The sequence below is a fragment of the Diadema antillarum genome, unplaced genomic scaffold, assembly GCF_040938485.1.
Source record: "Diadema antillarum isolate AM-2024a unplaced genomic scaffold, OU_Dant_1.0 seq00001416_RagTag, whole genome shotgun sequence".
NCBI lineage: Eukaryota > Metazoa > Echinodermata > Echinoidea > Diadematoida > Diadematidae > Diadema > Diadema antillarum.
The window spans coordinates 194441-217606 of NW_027272168.1; the positions used below are offsets into that span (position 1 = coordinate 194441).

The window sequence follows — 23166 nt, forward strand, 5'->3', positions numbered from 1 at the left end:
CAGAAGCAATAACTGTTGAGTGTTTAATATATTTGGGGCACCTAACTGATTTTATTACTGCACTGGAGATAACTGAAAATTAATAAATCCATCATTTGATTTTTTGGCTTTATGTGATTTGAATTATGGCTGTAGCAGAAAGAGGACTACCTCTTGACATTTTGGAAATAATATGTCTAATCCTCCATCTTCTTATCTCTTTTTTTAAACAATTCTTTCCCTCGCTCAATCTTTTTATTTAAAATAATGTCACTGTCATGATACCCTTGGTTTGATTTCTTTTGAAAGTTTGCATTGTTACATTTGCAAAGAACCATCATGATAGCATTTCTGGACTAGGTGAAGATAAAAAACGTATCATAAAAAAAAAGATGCAAAATAATGTGAACCTTGGATCACTTTCTATTTGCACTTTAAGATTGAAAAGTGTGACATATCAGTCAAGATTTCAATACTGTGCTGATTTAACTCAAAAGTAGATCTTTTTTATCACTACAATTGAAAAAAAAAAATCAACAATGAAATGAAGCAGGCAGACACTGAATTTAATATGCAAGCATGGTGCCATACAACATTCCACAGGCAAGAGCCAGATGGTGGACATTTGGTTGAATCAAGACACGACAAGCCTACAAATAAATAATAATGAAAATGCAGACTCAATCTCAATACCCAGAGTGCATAAGAACAGCATGCAGCAGTCAGTAACAATTATCATCTTTCCCCCCTCTTTTAATTTTTGGGGTGGGGGTCATCTTTTTCAATCTCTTTCAAAAAATTTTTCAGAGAGACTTTTTTGTTTTTGTTTTTGTTTTTCGGGGGGGGGGGGGGGGGGGGGGGGGGGGGGGCAAATTTTGTTTGTTGGTAAAGCCAGAAAATGGTACCAGCATATCAGATATCAGTGCAGAGGAGCATTAACAGCGTAAAATCAAGAATTTGGCAAAATGTGCACATTTGATTTTCCTCTCAATGATCTTCCATGACAAACTCAAACAAAAACCAAACATTCCGTAGTCTAACAAACCTTGGACAAACTGCTACAGAATACAAAAGTAGGATGCAAAGAGAAGACACATAATATAGTACAGGAAAGAGAGAAGTAGAGGAAATATATATATATATGTGTGAGAGCAAATATGAATATAAATATATATATGTTTAAACAGATGTTGCAAACAAGAATGAAAATGGACCAAGATGCACTTCTCTTTGAGGTTACTCTTGACCATTATATTTTCTCGTTACCACGCAGGCAAATGAAAACGGGAGGCAAGGGTTTTCAAAAAAAAATGAAAGTGAGAGGAATACCTCCAGGATGGATTTGATATGTTCCTGTTTGTTATCACCAACATAATGAGGAGAAATTTGAAATGGAAAGAAAGGGAAAGGACGAAAGAGAGCATCACATGGCGAATGGTTGAGGTGTAAAAAAAAGTCATTAACAAAATAAATGAGTGAGACTAAAAAACCAAGTAAGAAACTTGAACCATTGACATACTCGGCAGCCAAACTTTCAGATGCATCTCCAAAGCTTCATTCCACCAATAAGACGGCATCTGTGATTTCTGAATCTACTTGAACAATACTTCAATGGCATGGAGAAAATACTGACTACTGTAAGATATATAGAAGGAATGGCAAAAAATAACTCAAGACATGCTAAACCCAAACAAAAATTTGAATTCCTCGTACATCTTGATTTCAGCGGGATGTGGGCAATGAGATATTCTAATTAAGAATATTCTGTATGTACTTTCATATTTCCATGGTGTCCACAGCTTAAACGTAGACAGGTATGCCCACGCACTTGTTCTGCTTGACTTACCACGTTCAACTCACCACCAGCAGAACCAACATAAACAGCCATGGATGACAACATTCTAGAATATCTAACCAAAGCGAAGTCATTTACTTCATTCACTCTGGTACTTGGCCAAGTGCTAGTTTCAGCTTTCCAGATTTTTTTTTTTTTTTAATGAAAGGGAAGCACTTTAATTGCAATACAAAAAGGAAGGAATGAGAACAATTGTGAGCTATTGATCATGATGCTTCGACTTCAAAAAATGTTAAATATGAATAAATGACGATTGTATGGATAAAGTGAATATGTGCCTGGCTTTGAATACCAAAATGAATTTCAAGGAAACCCATGAAAATGATGATTATGAAATGTTATGACAAATCAATACAATCAACACCGTGGCACTTCACCAGACTACCATAATGAATGACACCCATTAAGATTTGATACTGAACTGTTTACGTGTATACCAACAATATACCATTTATGAACTAGATATATCGCTACGGCTACTGATATGCCTCCGCCATAATGCATGGTTCTCCTAATAGGTCTATAGTACAATGTCTTGACAATGTGTGATGACAGTTTCACACAATTGGCAAAATATTAAAATGACAGGTTTGACACAAATGTGCTGAATGTTCACTTTCCTAGAACTACTAGGTTCAATTGGATGAATGATTAAAATGTAAGAGTGCAGGTATTTGGGGAATTGATGATTTTTACTTGACTTTTGACCCTTTTATAAGTTTATGCATTGAGTAATTTTCAAGGTATTGAGAAAAAGTATAATTTCAGTAAAATCCACACAAAGTATTATCCCCCAAGGATATACCCTCATACCAAGTTTGATGTAAAACCACCACACGGTTCTTGAGATATCGACAAAAACAAAACGGGACGGACGGACGGACGGACGGACGGACGGACGGACGGACGGACGACCCGAAAACATAATGCCTCCGGCCACTTCGTTGCGGAGGCATAAAAATGTGATGTAAAAATGCATCTGTGATTTTACACACAATAACACATATGAAGTAAGTTGCTGCAATGACAGCTTTGTTTACATTATAGGGTCCCTATAAAAGAACTTGCTTTTCCTGGGGTAAACTGTTAAGGCTACAGTGTAAGTCTTTGCAAATGTTTGCATTCAATCTTATGGTACAATCACACAACAGTGTATGCTCAACATGACCACTATATGCTAGGATGTGTAAATATTGTACACAAACATCAAATGTTAGATATTCAACAAGCCACTACATTATGTGCAATTCTATTAGTACGATTTTTGTGAACTTTGATTTGACATGGAAAGTGACAATATACAAGCTCCAGAGTATCGTTCAGATGTAATATATTACTATTATAATTCATAATTATATACTGTCTGATTTCTCCAGAGGCAAAGAAAAAAAAAGGAGGGTTTTATTAGCAAGAATTGACACCACTGTAAAGTTAATATGGAGTCTACTGATAAATCAGACTTGGACGGACATGATAATAGCATATTCACATTATAGGTAAGACACCCTTTATCTGAAGTGCAGAAGTATGATCATACAGAGAGTTAATATAGCTGTAAAATAATATAATTCATAATATACTACATGATTTCTCCAGAGGCAAAGAAAAAGAGAGGGCTTTTTAATAGCATGAATGGAAACCACTTTCACTTTAAAAGGGAGTCTCCTGACTTTTATCTAATCCATGGTGATAAAGTTTAGAAATATGATAATAAAGAGAGTAGGTCACACACAGCAGAGTATGGAAGGTCATGTCCAAAGCTGCTGGCATTCTCATTGCAGTTAAGCAGGCCACAGAAGGGATAAAAGAAATCAAAAGACTTTATTTTACAAGTTGTTCTCTCTTCAACCGGTCAAAGGTCATGTAAATGGCCCGACATCCAGGAATCAAATACAGAAGACACTATTAACACTGGTCAGTTTAGTGGTTAAATTTGACTACATATCTCTTTCCTCCATGAAGAGCTGTCCCAATTTTTAAGGGCACAGAATGGGGGAAAATTTCAGAAAAAAAAAAATCCTCACTGCTACATCTTTCAACACTGTGCATGTAAAATTTGTCAAATATCTCATTTACCTGTTATTCAAAGCCTTCTTCAGAAAGATATTAATTACTTTTTGAAAGGTTTGATTAGAAAATATATAATTTCAATGGAAAAATTCATTCCAGAGTCAAAACAAATCATAACAATGAAAGCATCATTATGATATCAGACTTAAAATAAACTGCATTTTAAGGTCAGAAACTTTCCTATCACTATGTGGGAGTGTAACTGGGACTCAGATTGGGTGATGTTCATCATGGCCCGACAAGTTCCCTACATGCTCAGCACTCATAAATCTTCACTCAACTTCCTCTTGTGATGTAAATTCAAGGAGAATATATCCTTCTATCAAACTGATCCCTCAAGTTGTGACAACTTGGCAAATTATGACTCTGTGAAAGTGTGGGGAGTGAAGTTGCAGAATTAATAACTAAATAAGTGTATTTTATGTTTATATGATTGTGTTGAAAAACAACAAAAACACTATAATGATAATAACTCACAGTTGTTGCTGTTGTTGTTGTTGTTGTTGATGTTGTTGTGGTTCTTATTCTTATTCTGAATGAAGTAAATTCCAACAAAGAGTGGAATTTGCCTTCATGGAGTCTGGTAAATATAGAATTTTGAATTACAAAGAATCACAAAAGAGTCTGTTCTAATTGTGGGATATAATTGCGTTCACTGTTGGCAGTCAAACTTCATTAATTCCATTACCAGAAGCCTTGATTCCTTGTGTGATTACAATTTGCAGCATTTCTGGACAATAATATGTTCTTCACAAAATTGATCAGTTTGTCAAAATGATCAAAAGGAATTAGTGTTTTCAGTTTATATAATGCCACAAGGGTGTGGGGCCAACTTGTCACATGTTATCCAGTGTACAAAAGTTTTGTGTTAGTTCACAGATTTTGCTTACAATTAACAGGTATCACTCACTGTAGCAACTTGTACACAGAAAAAAAAAAAATAAAAGCATCCAGTGGCACGTCTCACATTATCAACATAGAGTTTTAATCCATTGAAGACTAGTCCCCAGTATACTTGGGCGGGTGTCTATGGGAAATGTGTGTTATAGCAAAATCATCCCGTCCTTGATGGGTTAATCAAAACCTCTTTTTGTGTGCTCTCTTTGAAAGTGACAAAAATTACTGGATGCCTTTGGGTACAAAGTCACATTTGTGGACACTTTTGACTAGATAAACCTTTCTTAAAACTGCAATGATATTTGTTTGAAGATTTGATTGTTTTGACTGTAACAACTAGATGCATGATCAGTTTCTCTTAGCTGACATGTAATTGCATGACAGCAATGCTGTGGTGTCACAATTTGAGGTATGAAGTGTAATCCATAGTTCCATGATGAGCGCGATCATGCAATCACCGGTGCCTATAACTAGAACCCTACAGATGGATGCTTCTGCACCCTATAGTTTGAATAGGATATACAATTGTAAAAATTGCTCAGAATGATGATGTTTAACATGTAACCTCTCATGCTTTTCATCTCAATGTTTCATTCAAGTTGGTAATGAACAGGTACATTTGTAATCCCTTTGATTTGAATTCTACCCCTGGCTACAAACGCATCATGGTCTGTCTTCATATGGTCATGCCATGCGCACACTCAAGAGTTACCTAAAGTGATATTTTTACTTGTACAGTACTTCAAATCATTCATCACATGCTTACAGTGAGTTCAAACAACGCTCTCTGTTGCAGAATGGCTTCGTCATGACAGTTTTGCCATTTGCCACTAGCATGTACACCTCAATCTTCTTTTTGCAGTCTCACGAGCGACAGAATGAGAATGAATAGATGGCTTAATCTCTTTGAGATTAAGGAGGAAAAGAAGTGAATATTAGGTCCATGCACACACACACACACTTAAAAACAGAAAAAGACACACACACGCACACACACACACACACATACAAACTATTCAAAGAAGAATCCACAAGTGAGAATGCACACGTCTTCGAATACTGTTTTCAGGACAATATTGTGTTACCAGTTAGCGACAAGTGTTAGTAGATAGAGCGAGTTGGAGCTAGCTAAGTTGCCTCAGTCTTGCTGTGGCTCTCTACGTCTAGCCACTCTCTGTCAATGACAACATCTCATCACATAGGTTAGCATTGAGAAAAAAAAAACAATCACAGCATGCTGTTAGAAAAGTCACAATCATTTACAATTGTTAGTCCAGCATGATATGATACACTATATTCAGACAAAATTACAGCTGCAAATAACTCCAGCATTTAACAGAGCAATGACAATTAAATCTGTTACAATTCTAATATAGGGCCCTATCTACCTCAAGGTATCTAATTTAATTCATTCACAGAACTGAGAATATGCACAGCCAGTCATGTTTCAAATCCCTCATCTTCCATGGACAAAACACTAAAGTCTAATTCTGAAATATTTTTACAAAGTGCCAGTTCATATTAGCCGACTCGTGCCCTGTGTTGAACAATGACATTTCACAATTTCCGGATATTTGACTGTCAGAAGAAAATGAAAACATGTCATTGACAAAAATACTTCCCTAATCTCTTGCATTTTCCTCCCAAATATCCCAATGGTTGTTTGATTTTAAGCCTTTCCAAAAATCTGGAGCAAATTACCTCATCTTGCCTTCTCTCAGGATTTTGCCTCGAGCCAGCGACCTGCCTATCTTGGCAAATTTTAATACCATCTGTTTGTGGGTATGTTAAGCGTGCGACTATCCACATCTAGAGCAACAAGAAAAAATATATCACTGGTTCATGTACATACCTCTGCCTTGAGTCTTGGATGGAGCAGAATATACCCGTTGCTGTTGATACCAAACACGTAGGCCTGGGGCCCAATCTACACACCACGTCCAGAAACACAAGAATTAGAATGATAGTTGAAGTCTTTTATCACAGAAAAATATGCGTTCTGTTGTCAAAGGTGATTAAATTATTCAAATCAGACTACTTAATTGTCAGAGCGAAATGTTGTGGATTAATGTAGAACAAAGAGAAATTATATCTGTTTTTAGCTACTACACAGTATATATCACATGTAGATTCAAGGTGACCATTAAAAAGAATGTTCCTGCCTTATCTTGATATATATATATATATATTTTTTTTTTTTTTTTGGGGGGGGGGTCCATTTATGATCAGGACTGTCTGGAGTAGATGTAAAACAGGGCATTAGGCAGGGCTGATAAACAGATAATAATTCAATGGTATCTGGTGGAAAAAAGAGTATCCATTGACCACTCTGTGATTATCACATGGAATTCACAAGCATGTCTCAAATGTGAAAACATTAAAGGACAAGTTCACCTTCATAAACATAAGGATTGAGAGAATGAAGCTATATTAGTAGAATGCATCAGTGAAAGTTTGAGGAAAATTGGACAATCAATGCAAAAGTTATGAATTTTTAGAATTTTTGTGTTGGAATCGCTGGAGGAGGAGACTACTACAGCTTGTGAGTAATTATGCGTACAACAGTATAAAGAAAATGTAAAGAAAATTCAACATATTTTCACTTTTTTCGCATAATAAAAGGGCACTTGACTTGTCTCTTTCTAAAGGCAGGGGGAATAATATTACCCATAACATATGTCGGTAACGAGTCAAGGGAATGTGTACTTTTTTCAAAAGATGAAATTTTGTGAAATTCTCTTTATATTTTCCTTATATTGTTGTACGCATGTGACATCTAAGTTATTCATACACTGCAGTAGTCTTCTCATCCAGCGGTTACTGCACAAAAACTTCAAAAATTCATAACTTTTGAACGGATTGTCCGATTTTCCTCAAACTTTCAATGATGTGTTATACTAATATTTCTCTCAATCCTTATGTTTATGAAGGTGAACTTGTCCTTTAAGAACACAAAAACATCCTTACTCATTTCAATCCACTTGACATTTGCAACAAATCACAGTGAATGGCAATTGAACAAACAAACATGTAGATACCACTGGGTATTAAATAAACAGGCTTAAATAGGGTTGTCTTTAGGTTGTGGTTCTTGTCTCTGTGTATTTTGACGGATAAATGATCCCTAATATCATCTCATTTCATTATTTTTGCTGCAAAGATTATGAAGACAAAACAAGATGTGTCAGTTCCAAATTTGCCACCCTAATTTCACAGTACTTGTATCATTGTAACATTGCCAGTATTGTGTGGTGGTCTGTCTGTGAACACTGTGTGGTTGTCTGTCTATGAACATTGTGTGGTTATGTGTTTAAGAACATTGTGTGTCAATGTGTAAGTATGTGAACATCATGTGTGCGTGTGCGTGTGTGTGCCTGTGTGCCTGTGTGAAAATCATACAATTATGTGACGGTATTTTGCGTAACTGAGCCCGTCCATGGTTGTGTTACTGCAGTAAACATGACATACTGATAAGACAAAGGGGGTACACACACCATTTCAAAGAGCAGCAATGCAAAAACAGTAAATAAGTTCAGATGCAATATTATGTAAACAACATATTTCATAACTTGCACATACAATGTGATGTAAATGCTACAATCCTGAGTGTATAAAGTCATATGTTTGAGAACCAAAAAAGTATTAACACCTGTAACTCCATACCTTTCAATGTCCTCCTATACCTTTCAATATTTCATTACTGTTCAACACAAATACACACCAAAAGTTTAAATATATGAAGAGATTCCAACCTGTGTACAATGTTTGTATATCACGTATAACTGGATCTTATTAAATACATAATATACATGTTAGTTGCAGTCAGAGGAAAACCAAGAGGATTTTATGCTGCTATATATAGTAGAAAACCAGGCATAAGAATAACCTTGAGGTGTGAGTCAAGAAAACACTTTCAATTATTGTAAATAGCAGAGAAGTTTTTTTTCTAAAAGAAATCAAGATAGAAATACACAATGTCTAGAAAACAAATTGTAGACAAGAATCTATCAACTTTTTTCACAGCAATTTTAGTGTTAGTATTGAGTTGCTATTGAACCAGTTTCCCTAAATTAGCATTTCCAACACCCTAAGATACAATGTATTCCTGACCAGAAGCAAAAGAAATGCACACACACACACACACACACACACACACACACACACACACATACGTACACACATTTACATAATAAAGGTTTGAGCTTTAATCAATAGAATATTTGACTAAAAAAATAATAATAATAATTTCAATTTGCAAGATGTTAACATAAGGACAACATAAATTCCATGATGTCAATCAAATTAATATCTTCAATGTAAAAAGTGATCTTCCATCAAAATACCTATGAGGAATTGCCAGGCAAGATTTTTTTTTCTTTACTTCATGTCAAAGACTGAAAGATGCTCTGTGTGTATATCTTCCCCAAATAGGAAGCTTTTATTCTACTGAAATCATAGACAGAAATATCTAAATGCTATAGGAGAGTTGCTACTGTAAAAAGAAATGGCTTTGAAGCTTAAGGGTCTATTGAAGTCTATACTCCATCACGTCTTATAATGAGTGGGACCAAACAGGTCTCCGAACTGTTGTATATACGATAGGAGAGGACAGCCTATCACTGTTTTTAATTTCACATTATGTACAATGGAATATCCACTATCAAAATGACTCAAAATCTCAAAATCGACAATTTGACCGAAAATCGGGTTATACGACGGTTCGGATGACTGCCGACAATATGATGAGCATTCACTTTATGGTGAATTTCAAAGTATCAAATTCAATGCAGTTACTGACTGGTTTTATAAGTTTTTGTACAGTTTTCATAAACACATCATATGCCTCATGCACAGAAAATGGAAATAAATATAGTTTATAAAAATAAGCATATTTATTCAACCTTACAAACTTTAATTCACAGTCAAAGCAGAGAAGCATGACTTTAAAGTTTTAATGAATTTCCTTTACAAAAAGTGCACTAAAACGTACTGTTAAGTGCAATTTGAAACTTCTTTATAACAGAGCCAGAGACCATCGGTAGACAGAGGGTATAGAGTATGGTGAAGATGTAATGCATTTTTCTGTTGTCCTCTAAATTTCATGCATGTATTTGGACAAGTGAAATACGGTGTTTAACTGTTTCAAGCATGATCAGATCAACTAACTGATAACATTTTGTAGATGTAGATTGTATATTAGGTCTAAATAGTATTGCTGGAACTTCTTTGGTCACACTTTAAGTTTATGTACCTTGGGGATATGACAATGCTGTCTTACGATAATTAGTTTGTCACCCACACAACAAACTAATGAAAGTTGCACTGAAAGATGGAAGGTTGAAGTTACAAAATAGATGCAAGTGCATGGCTGCTAGTATTCCCTCATTAGTTGAGGGATGCTCCCAAGGGCAGTAAAGGGAGTTAATTGTGTGTTACATGCTTCTCAATTGGCAAAAATGATTGAAATTTCCAAATCAGGGAGACTTTTGCAATGTTTTTTCAGTACATGATGAAATATTTAGGCTTTTAGGGAGACTGGGAATCTCAGGGCCCTGCTGCATAAATGTTAATACCAGATCAAACATAAATCAGTGAATCAAGCATAAGTCTTTGAGTACTCAACTCTAATTGGCTGATACCTGACTTGTGCTTGATTTCCTAGCTGACTTATGTCTGATTGCATCTTTTTATGCTACAGGGCCCTGATATTGCCAATATGGTATTGCAAGCATGAGAATAACATACTCCTTGGCCAGATTACTACAAAAGGCATTTTTTGAACAGTTTCCACTGTTCTCATGCACCAATGAAATGCACACCCTCAAGCAAACACACATTAGATGATACTAGTGATACTGTATGGAAAAAATGTAAGTAACACTAAAGTCCTGAATATGTGCCAACCAATTAGAATATAGTGCTCAAGATATCTTGGTCTGAGTTAGACATAAGAGCAGAAAGATAGAGTTTAGAGAAGAAAATCCATTCCAAAATTTTATCAATTTCAGAAGAAAGAAAGAAAAATCCCTGCAGAACAGTGCAAAAATGATCAAACTCGGATAAGAAATGGGAAGTAATGACACTCTGAAATTTCAAAATTTTTCGCAAAATACTTTTTGACTGTCGTTATGATTATTCAAATCAGCAAGTTGACGCTGTCATGCTCTTACTTTCTCAGTCATTTCATAAACAGATACAACAACAAAAATCTTATATTTCAGCTGTATGAACATAAAACTTGCCTTAAAACCACTCAAAATAAAAAAGAACACAAAAATAATATCTTGACATATTTTGGTATGGGAATATGATTTACCTGTATTAGCTAAAAAATAACAATTTTTCTGAATTTCATATACAGCATAGTAAATTACATGAAAAATTGTGAGGGCATGACATCATCATCTCACCTATTTGAATATTCATAAGAACTGGTGTAGAGATGTTTTCCGAAAAAAAAAGTGAAATTCAAAAATGTCATATGTTCCTTATTTCTTATCCGATTTTTGTCATTTTTTGGAATGTTCTTTAGAGATTTTTCTTTCTCTCTCTCTCTCTTTCTTTTGGAGTTTATTTATTTTGGGGGTGGATTTCCTCTTTAACATGAAAAACAGGCAATTCCTATTTCCCATAAAACTCTAGAGAGGACATGAAATAACTTCGTTTAAAAAAAAACCCGACAGGTTTGTATTAAAAGACAGGGTCACTCTGGGCATTCTGTTGAATTAAATCAATGTCATCTGGCAATAAATGGTGAGAATATGTGAATTTTGGCATACAAAAATAAGAGGCATTTGTGATATAGCTAACTGCACATAATATCTATCTAGCCATTACCTCAGTATTTCTAATTCCATCATTAAAATTTCATCATCCTCTTGTCTGCATTCATCAGATGAAGAAGTACTAAGATTGTAAAAAAAATCTGTGGGTCTGCACTGCTTGCACTCAAGTACTCTTTTATTTGATGCATTCCATTCCAAAATATACAAAAAATACATCCAGTTAATGCAATGAAAACAACTCTAATATTTGTATCGGCAAACAATATCAAATATCTAAGCAAGTCATTATGAATGGCTAAAAAATGTGCCAGATACTGCAATTTCATGTCTGCATGTCTTCCTAGTGCTAAGGATCAAATAGTTTCGACTCATGCTTTTTCAGAGTGTAAAATTCATGTACCTGCAGTTGAAAATATCATAGAATATCAGAATCATATCAATACAGACTTGGTGATTTCATGCAACATAATGTGTGGAATTTTAGTGTACAAATAAAAATTGCATCATTGCAGTTGGTGCTTTTGCTGCATAAGAATAAAGGCCCCGTCACACTACAGCGAATGCCCAACGAATGCCAAGCGAATGCCCAACGAATTCGAAAATGTGAAGACAGTTTGCATCCGTTGCTAATACTAAATTACTTCGTAAAATGTTTGACGTTCTTTGTATTCATTAGCTATTCATAGGGATTTGCAGAGATACGCTGGAGATTTTGGACATTCATTAGCTATTCATAGGGATTTGCAGAGATACGCCGGAGATTTTGGACATGTTTAAAAAAAAAAATCGGCTCCAGCGTATCTCTGCGAATCCCCACGAATAGCTAATGATTACAAAGAACGCCAAGCATGTTACAAACTATTCTAGTATTACCAACGAATGTGAACATATCTTCAAATTTTCAAATTTGTTGGACATTCGTTGGGCATTCATTGGGCATTTGCTGTTGTGTGACGGGGCCTTTAAAAGCATGTACGATGGAAATGGGACTGTTTTTTTCCACTTCCATAACTGATATAATAATGCATGACAAAAATTAGGGGAACAATTAACCAAGAAGCATACTTCTCACTTTCATTACAATCGGTACAATGATGGGATAAAAAAGAACAAAAAACTCACAAAAACAAAAACAAAAAAATATAAAAATGTGCTAGAGTTGAAAAAAAAAATTATCCCGTAATGATCAACACAGGGAAGAACATCAAATTAAAGTCCCTGATGTATCACAATGCTGTTTCAATACTCAAAATGTAGGGAAAAGAAGTGATAATCGTGTTTCCAAATAATAGCATGAAATAATTCGAACAAAAACACATCATTTCAGCCATTTCAAAATGCCTAACCTGATTATCTATCACAGGAATAGGCCTAGCTGAAGATTCACTCTGTGACACAATAACTCAGATGTATTAAGAGTTTGCTCAATACGCATGTCGAAAAGATCCTGTCAAATCAATATATTGTGGTAGATATAAATGAATAAAGTGAAATATGCATGTGCACATCCTGACAGAAAAAAATAGGAAGATAATCACAGTTGTAAGAAAGTCAATTTGCTTGACTTTTTCTTTCTGCATGTGCTTTACACATGCATTACAATTAATGCAGAGGAGGGATTTTAGTAGTATAAGATCATGATTGTTCAGCCATGCAAACATGTTAACTGTCTAGAAAAGATATTCAGGGGTTAGTGAAGCCATGCACAATTGTTTCGATTAATAATTTACTTTTAGCGGCAATTTAGGGGAAGACAGATATTAATCAAATCAGTGACTTTACAGCTATATACAGTACAGATTCACACTGCAAATTATATACTGCAGAAAAGTATCCGTAGGGAGATATATGCTATGTGTATACATGTCAAGGCAGAGGGGAAAAAACAGAAACACACAATTAGAGAGTTGTGATAACAAACAGCAAATAAATTGTCATGCTCGTTAGTGGGTGCCAAAGAAACCGCTGGAAGCATAAGGCTAGGTACAAAACACTTACAGCTTGACTGAATGTAGAGTTAAACGCAGGCTGGAAAAAAAAAGATAGAACCATTCGAGGAATAAACAAGATAAACAAAGAAGGTAATTTCTACTTCCTGTTTCTCGCAAAGCATCTTGAGATGGAAAAGTAAGAAGACTTTAGCTAGCTCTTATTCCTTACAAGCTGTTCCCCTCCGCCCCCCCCCCCCCCCAAAAAAAAAAAAAATCATCATCATCATCATCAGTAAGTACTGACACTAATTACTCCATTTCATAGAACAGGATGATAAAGATGCATGAAGCTGGTATATCTTATTCTGTCATATTTACAATGTCATACTTACAAAAAAAATCCACCATTCCCAACTTTACACAAATAAACTTATCTTCTCTTGTGGCTATGAAAAAAAGATATCCAATATGCTTCCCACAAAATTCCATCCCGTTTACTTGCTTGGGTGATACAGCATTAGGAAAATGTGATTGTAATTTTCCATTAATTACAAGAAAAAAGCATGAAGCTTGTGTAGTGTAAAGACATTCCAAATGAAAGCCATTCGATTTTTTTCATCCCCCCCCCCCCTACTTCTGGTATAACTCCAAATCCGCACTACTTTCTACATCAAACTTTATACGAAACGGACACTTTCATTCTTAAAGCATTCTGTCATGATTCTCAGGCCTCACCTACATTACAGCATTATATTTATGATAGAACAAAAGGTACTGAAGTCTTTCTTTCTTAGACCTATTACCAAACTACATATCACTTACAATAGCTGTGAATTTGTGTGAAGCATAAACAGTTCACACGCCACATCCATAACACTGAGCACATTTCTCAAACTATAATATAAAGTGTGATTCCATGCTGTTAGTTAAAAAAAAAAGGAGAAAAAAAGCAGTAACATGCAAGCCACTCCACTGTGTTCAGTTGCGTTGTCAGCATCCGCTATACACAAGGAATTCTTTCCACTCTGTGCTTTCTACAACACTCTTCTGAACAACAAACAGAAGGAAGATCAAGTTCAAACATCAAAAGTTTCAGAGCTGTTGCCAGGAGAGAAAACTTACAGGGAAGATAATTGCACAGCTTACTATCATACATACAGTACTTCATATAAACAAATCTAACAATATCTATTTCTTAGCTTACAGACAACGCATAAATCTTCCACCTTATAATTTTATTGTTGTTCTTTAAATTCCATACGTCTGTGAATGAGAACCTGAAATAATCTTTCTGGGCAATCTACCAAGCATCATACATGTAAACTTGAGAGGTCTGAGTACAATAGCAATTAATCAGCTCAAGACAGATCAAATTATATCCTTGCCCCCCAAATAATTTTCATGCAGGTATGTTTCAAATGTTTAGAGTGGTCTTTACCATGGTACCCCCACCAACATGACGGCGAGTCCTCTTTTATTATGGGGTCCAGTGATTTTGTTAACTGATAATTGTCACTTTGGGGGATCTAGCTTCTCTACAAAGGGGAAGGATTGGTCTTCTGGTTCCTTAATAGTTTTCTTTTGCTTTGTTCTCTTTTCTTGGGAGGGGGTTATTCATGTACAGCTTGACACCACATTTGACCATCTAGCAGGTACCGTAGAGAAATTATAAATTAATATACAATCAAGGCATGGAATTTCTTTGAAACTACAAAAACATGACATAGTGCACCGGTATGTAAGAATGGGAATAATTTCTTCTGATAAATGACAGTTTGATTTCTAATATGGTGATCTTGATTAAAATATAACAGGCTTTTTTTTTACTAGACTAACATCATGACTAGCATACAACATGAACAGCAGAAAGAGTTATTTCACAGTCAGTCACTGGGCAAATACTTCAGGTTGTGCAGGATGTGGACTGTCTTCTACCATCTTACTTCAAATACAATTGTTTAAATATTACACAAAAGGTAAAATAGAGTAGGCCTATAATTCAATACAGACAAGAAAGAGTGCAAAACCATATTATTGTATTCATTCACATTCTATCTTCATTTTGGATCTTTTTGTTATTGTCTATTCTCCAAATCATTCTCTCCCTCTCTTTCTTTTTTTTTTAATACATTAATAACTACCACATGCATGCACACTCCCACACGCACGCGCATGCATGTACAATCTGAAATGCTATGCTTTGGACCGATGTGGCGCAATCATTGTACATACCTTATTCTTGGGCACTGTGTCAGCCATGTTCTTAGTTGTGATATCCGTGCCGACCACTCCAAGCAACTGCTGACTCTGGAAACGAATGATGTAGATGAATACAGATTATACAAACCACACTGCAACATTGTAATAATGCTGACATACAGTCCTGGCGCCAGTGACAAAATGGCAGCAGAGATGAGTTTGGTGGCAGGAGGTACGCATCAGGTGAATATCAACTTAGAGGAAACCAAAGCCCAATTAAGATACATTTCAACTGAGTGAATGCAAAAATATTAGTGGAACACATCAGTAAAAGTTTTGAGAAAATTGGGTAATCAATTCAAAAGTTATGTCTGAATTTTTAAAAGTTTGGTGCTGGTATTGCTGGATAACACGAAGAGACTATTACACTTCATGATGTCATTATGGACAACAATTTAAAAGAAAACATAAAGAAATACAATATATTTTCACTTTTCGACTGGCATAATGAAAGATCACACTTACATGTACTTTAAGAAAGCAGGAGGAATAGTATCGTCCTTAACAAATGTCAGTAACAAGTTGATAGATTCTGTACTTTTCATGAAAAATGAAATTTTGTGAAATTCTTCTTTTCCAATTTACTTTACACTGTTGTCCAAAATGATGTCATGAAGTGAAGTAATATGTAGTCTCCTTATCCAGTGATGACAGCACTGAAACTTTAAAAATTCATAACTTTGAATCAATCGTCCAATTTTCCTCAAACATTCTTTGATGTGTTTGACTAATATTGCTGCTTTCACTCAATCCACATTGATATTTGGGCTTTGGTTTCCTTTAATCAAAATTGGATGCCCCAAGTCGTTGAATGGAAGTTCTTCTTTCCAGCTGGGGATGATAACAAGCTTTTAAAGTTGGAGAGTAAATGCACATGTGTTTTAACTCACAATAAAACCAACTTGTTTTTGCATTTCCTTCAATGGCATTTAGCAGTCTAGAAGGGGAAAAATGAGAATATATCACCTGTTGTATTCACAAGGGTAATATTCTCTGGTGAACCTCAATGCTGATGAAATCCAGTCGATATTTCATTTTTCAATATTGGGTTCACAGGATACAAAGAAAAGAAAGGAGTGACATTATGAATTGAAATGGAGGAATTCTTATGAATACGGTGGAAAGCCTCAGATAGGCACTGCTTATAGATGACATGAGAGACAATAAGGTTAGTCACATATCAAATACCATGGGTTATTTGTTTTATAAATATGGAATGGATGATGGTGGGTGGTGTAAGAGAAGGAGAAGTCAAAATCAAATGTGCAACCTGCCATGGATTATTTTTTTATTTGCAAAATGGAATGCTAATTAGTAAAACTGACAAAAACAACATGCAAATGAGAGGGGTTGAAAGGAGGAGAGAATCTAAAGGGATGGTATAGTTTTGGTTGAGACCTGGCTTTAGGTTTCTAACCTTTTTGGTGAGATAATGAGAAACCTCTCATGAAATATGAAAGAGCGTGTAATTCCAAAACAAATTCAATGTTTGTTTCATGAAAATTGGTTTTGAAAATGGCTGAGATATCCAAAACCATGTGATACTAATAAAAGGTGGGACCAAACTTTTATAAGGATTGCTTTGTTTTACTTCGTTTTTGGATATCTCTGCCATTTCAAAACCGATATTCATCAAATAAACTTTGAAGTCCTCTTAGAATGGTATGCTCTGTAACATGTCATAAGTGGTTTCTTAGTATCTCGCAAGAAGTTAAAAGCTCAATCTTCATTTTCACCAATACTATACCATCCCTTTATGAGAGAGAAAAAAGAAATAGAGAGAGTGAAAAAAGAGAGAAAGAGAGTTGGTGGCATGATATAAATGGTTGCCATCAATATAATGAAAAGTCAATGATTGCGTAAATAAAATACAGTATGAAAAGGAGGGACCGGTGGTCTAATATGTAAAACAGACAATTCTACCAGGAGAATTTGTAGATTGCAAAAGTTAAAGGACTTATGCTATGCAAAAACATGTCGACTTATGTTGATTCTTGATACTCTCCACATCACTAATGAGGCAAAATGAATATCTAAATAAGTGCCATGTGTTTTTGTTTTGTTTTGTTTTTTCCTTCCATTTTTTCTTCAGTGTTGGATACACCCCAACACACACACACACACAAAAAAAAAAAAAACTTCCACATCCAGATTCTGTCAGTGACATCATCTGTCAATCACTGCTTAAGTACTAATCTATGATTAGCAAAATATATTGGAATGCACTCATTCCCCTATACTGAGCATGATTTGTATTTTTTTTTAAGTATACACATAACAGCTTGCTATTAAAAAAAAAAAATGAACATGCCGCCTTCGGAACTTGGATGGAGGTACATGATCGACTCACACCTTACAGTTAAGTGTGATGACAATTGACCATAGACTGGTTTTGCTGAATGACTACAGCAATGAATATATGCTGCATGAAATTCATGCACCTACACAGGACCCATACTTCATATACATATTCATGTAGAATAAAAGGGAGTCATGAAAGAAGTCAATGAACAAAAAAAAATTAAAATTAAAAGTATGTAAAACACTCTTGGGACTTCAATACTTTACATATCCACTGCATGTAAAAATCAATGGATGATATCAAACGAACACAAACAAATTTCTGATGGGGTTCCAAAGATGAAGGTTCTTACATAGGGGTTCTGAATGGGGTAGGGCATATCAACTACAGATAAGGAACTATAAGGTGGGTGGAAGGAAATAAATGTAATGATATGCAGCATATTAACCAAAAACGACCCAAGAAAGTTTGCCATTGGGTCACTTCATCATTTCCAAGGACCACAAGCACTGGATGAACATGCTAGCAGTAGAGGGGAAGGGAATCGAATGCAGCAACAAAACACTTGAATAAGCCAGTTCACAATTTGCTCATCTGCACTTTGTTAAAAATTACCTCTATTTTTTTTCTCAGCTGGTTAAGCACTTCACTCATTTTAGAAGTGGCATACTGCATACACATAATGTAAGCTTGTCCAATGTAACAAATTATGGAACTCATTTTTAAACAGAGAATGAACTTAAGTATAGACCAGCTAGGTGACCCAAAATGGTCTGTCAATCGAGACTTCAACAGGCATCTATTTCATCGTTTTGTATTAAATGGATTTGCAATCTTTTCTACCAATACTGCCAAATTCCAGGCTTGCTGTCAGATGGATGTGCAAGCAAGCACCATTTATAAGGATTACGCAAATACATGACTTTATTACAATTTATGCTGATCTCGGTGATTTTATCACAATTTATGCTGATCTCGGTGATTTTAAAAAACCAACATGCCTAATTGCATAAATGACCTTTTTCTGCTCATGCACAAAGTGGAACTGTGAACTGGCCTATCCAAGAACTGCATTCCTTGTTGCCTAGGCGATGGGATATTATGGCAGCCATGGGAGGGAAGCATGCTTCCTCTATTGATAGCATCCCAAATAATGTTGAATGGAGGAGGGGGTGGGAAGAGACATCAGCAGTCATGGCACTCCAATCCTGTAGCTTTACTCAAACTCCAATGTACTCTTGTCCTGCTGATCTGGATGGCAGCAGCCCAGCTGTTAAAACTCTCTATTAAAACCTCAGTCTTTAAAGTTCCCGAATCTTGGATCACTGGTATGTGTGCGCACGAAAGAAGAAAGAGTGTGCCACCTGTCAGCTAGTAATTGTGACATAACAGTTCACACCTTTACATCATAATGACTGTGTCTTTGCAGGCACCAACCGCAAACAGGGGCTGGACTTGTCATGTGACAAACTTTGTTAAGTTTCAGTTGCTAGCATTCACAATACCCATAGATCGAGAAGATTGGCTGGGGTCTGGGAAATATCCCTAGTATGAGTGGTACGTTTTGCGAGAAGTTTTGCAAGAAGTTTGTGGTCATACTGGCATAATCTCGAGATCTTTAAGATCTCGATCTTTAATTTCACAATCTTTTGCCAGTGTGAATGTGGCTATTATGTGTCCAATGACATTTATTTGCCTCCATCTTATCATAAAGAGGAGACAAGGTATAACTTCTTCTCTTTCAAATACTTCACTAGTTACTTTATTTCAGGCCATGACACATGTAGTATCTTTCTCAGGAACCACAAGTTGAAAGTCTCCGAATCTTATCTACATATCCTTGGGGATCATCCAAACACCAAAAATCTTGCAGAAGCACTAATCACAAGCACACAACACCTTTGTGATGTATACCTTTGGTATGCTATGCATATGTTCCAGGACCTACAAATGTGTATTTCTCACATGAATGTCATCAATCTTCTCAAAGAAGGGCTTTCTCCATTGCTATCCTCTTATCTATATCTAAATACTTACATTTATATCATCTGATTTTGTCTAAAATATGCCAGATAATTCAAATTCTGAACCTGATCCCCTTTAACATGATACATTGCTTAGGGGTATACCTGTTGTCTTTTGAGGTCATTGTCTTCTTCCTGTCTTTTTTTTTGAGAGTGTGTTTATATCGACTCCCATACTTCATTTTCCTGTAGTATAGCATACAGAATCACTTTTAGGTACAAGCAGACTATTGAAGATCACTCTTACATCTCTGAAACTAGAATAGTATCATCTGTATAGGATTGAGTATCCATCCATACATTTAGTCATACAACTTCCAATCTACAAAAATTGTGAACGACTCTCAGACATGTTTCACTGAAGATGTTCAAACAATTAGGTGGGACAGGAGCGCCATGACTGTTGATGCCTCTGACTGGAGTGGCACCAAATGATGATGATGATGATGACGATGATGACGATGATGATGATGCTGCTGATGATGATGATGATGATTATGATGGGGGTGGTGGCGGTGGTGGCGGCGATGATGATAAGGCACAGAAGGGGAGGAATGATTTTGGGGATGGGGGGGGAACTTTAGGGATGGGGGAAGATTTTGGGGATGGGGAGGTACGGGGTCCATACAGGTTACATAATTTTGGTTTAATTATACTACCTTTGCAGTAATGTTATCTGAATCTGGCACCTTTGGATCAAAAAAATTGAAAACAAATGAGACGTAATGAGATACAAAGAGCAGAGAACTTTTCAAATACAAAGCTATTCCAAAAGACACACACACACAAACACACATACAAGAAAAAAAACAAAAAACAAAAGGAGAGACTTATGCCACATTGATGGGTGTGGTGCACGTGAGCAGTGCAGTGCTACAGATTGCAAGATACTGTCCCACTACTTATTAAGTGCACGTGCTTTGAAAAATTATTGACCTTATAATGAAGACAATTGCCGAGGGGGGGGGGGTGGGACAGAAACAAAGTCTGATGCCTCATCTGCAGCTACAGGTAAATGGCTCAAACGTCCAATAGTTGAATCTGCAGTCTCTTGCTGCCTGGATTATCTCACTCGTATCATATGTTCAGGTCAATCCTTGAGCATTTGATTCTGATTCTGATTTATTGAAATGACTCTGAGAAGCTGATGTGGGAAACACCATCAAATATGACCTGGCACAGCAAAAACATCATATAAGTCCATGAATTGAATATCAATTATCTTATAATTCACTGGTCTGAACGTCAATTCTAATATTCAATAGGATAAACCACTTGTAGTATGGATAGATTTGACCCTCAATTTAACCTATAGCTGCCTGGCTCCAACCAAACCCTTATTATAAACACAGGTGGCATATATTTGAATAAGTATGTACTGATTCCAAATAATCATCACACCAAACATTTACCTACTGTCACACAAGTTATGTCTACAGATTATTTATCTGACCATAAACATTGCAACATTTGGTCATTTGGTAGGGTCAGAATCATACATATATCATCAGAATTCACTTCAATTGAATGCTGTCATAACCAGCGTCCATCGATGTAGGCATAATGTGAGACATTGCCAAGTACAGACAGAGAGAAGAGCTCAAACAACTGAGCACTTTATTTGAGTTCAATGTGAGGGATAAACATTGAGAGATATGGTGTTCAATTTGTATAATGTTTGGGCAGGAAACATTTTGTGTGGCAAAGAGAATGGTGCATTCAAATGAAGAAAAGTGCCTCCTAGGGGTAGGCACCACATTTTACAGAATATCATCTCATACCATCGGTAGATACAATACATCTACATTTTAAAAACCATTTTATACCAAAAAAAGAGAGAACTTTTTAAAAAAAGGATTCTTTGCTGTAAACTGCAAAAATAATGACAAAAATGATAATAACAACAACAATAATAATAATAATAATAATAAAATAAAAAAAAAAATGATCATGAGAGGGTGGAATATTTGCTATGTTTCCTTGTGGGCAGAACATTTTTGGAAAGTTCTCACATATGCTGGGCACAAAATTCTGTGTTAACAATTGGCAAATAATACCAAACGGTAAAGCACCGGTATCTTCAACAGTACATTTGACAAAATAAATTGACATGTTCAAGAACAATGCCTTAAACTAAGCAATTGATAATCTGTGATGCATTCAGAAAGAATGATCAACAAAATCATTCAAAAAGTACAAATACGGCTATCATTCCATGGCTTTATCAGTGTTGTGACCTTTTTATTACAAAGTGCTTTTGTTAAAAAGTTTCCAAGTAAATTCTTATTTATATAACTTATGAAGACTTTTCTGGCAGGGTGGTGGACAAGAAATAAACTCACACATTTCTTTTTCTTTAAAGAATTCTCTTCCCTACTCCAAACTTAAAAAAAGAAAAGAAAAGAAAATCTCCAGAGACTGGTATAATAGACTAACAATTTGTTAGCTCCTTCGTTTTCACAACATAGAGTGGTACCAGCATATCTGTAAGGGTCTTGGAATATAAGGTGATTTCACTCACAATGAAGGTGCTGGTGTTGTACACTGGCAATGTTAACGTCGTCATCATTCCAAGGCCCTGAAATAAAGAGAGAGTACCAATGACATGAGCAGCCTGCATTAACTGGATGTACATAAACCAGAAAAAAAAAACACACCTCTTTTAAGGGAAAAGACAAATTAGTTACAACTATTTGGACACACATAGGCTACAGTTTGTAACCAAACAAACAAGTATGAAAAGTAAAATTAGTATGCATCCACGCTGCCTTTTAGAAATAAAGTAATGTTTTCAACTCATTCCAAAACATTAAAGTCAGTTTTAACCTTTGGTTTTGTCTATATTCCATAGCAATTGCTATAAAAATCAAACAATTTCAAAGTATTACAGACTATGAGGATTGCATAGAGAAGCATCAAGATTCAAATAATTTTCATGTAGAGAGAAATGTTTATTGATTCTAATGAAAGTAGCTATGCATACAGAGCATAATAATGGGAAAGGGAGAAATTTTACAATTTTTTTTTTTTAATTTTTTCAATTCAGATCTTCAGCACACTGCTA

At 35.5% G+C, this 23166-nt stretch overlaps 1 protein-coding gene across 4 annotated transcripts in view; it reads right to left on the bottom strand.

Moving 5' to 3' along the window:
• Positions 1–23166, bottom strand: part of LOC139709221 (voltage-dependent calcium channel subunit alpha-2/delta-1-like) — a 131308-nt gene that overhangs the window by 49259 nt on the left and 58883 nt on the right. The window contains exons 16-21 of one of the 4 annotated variants that reach the window (XM_071621174.1): positions 22624–22680; positions 20762–20791; positions 15750–15824; positions 13585–13614; positions 6654–6728; positions 1309–1332 (exon numbers count right to left, since the gene is read on the bottom strand). In XM_071621174.1, the coding sequence (XP_071477275.1) occupies positions 1309–1332; positions 6654–6728; positions 13585–13614; positions 15750–15824; positions 20762–20791; positions 22624–22680 (291 nt within the window). The remainder of the gene's footprint in view (positions 1–1308; positions 1333–6653; positions 6729–13584; positions 13615–15749; positions 15825–20761; positions 20792–22623; positions 22681–23166) is intronic. The other 3 variants (XM_071621176.1, XM_071621175.1, XM_071621177.1) reach the window with 3 other exon arrangements.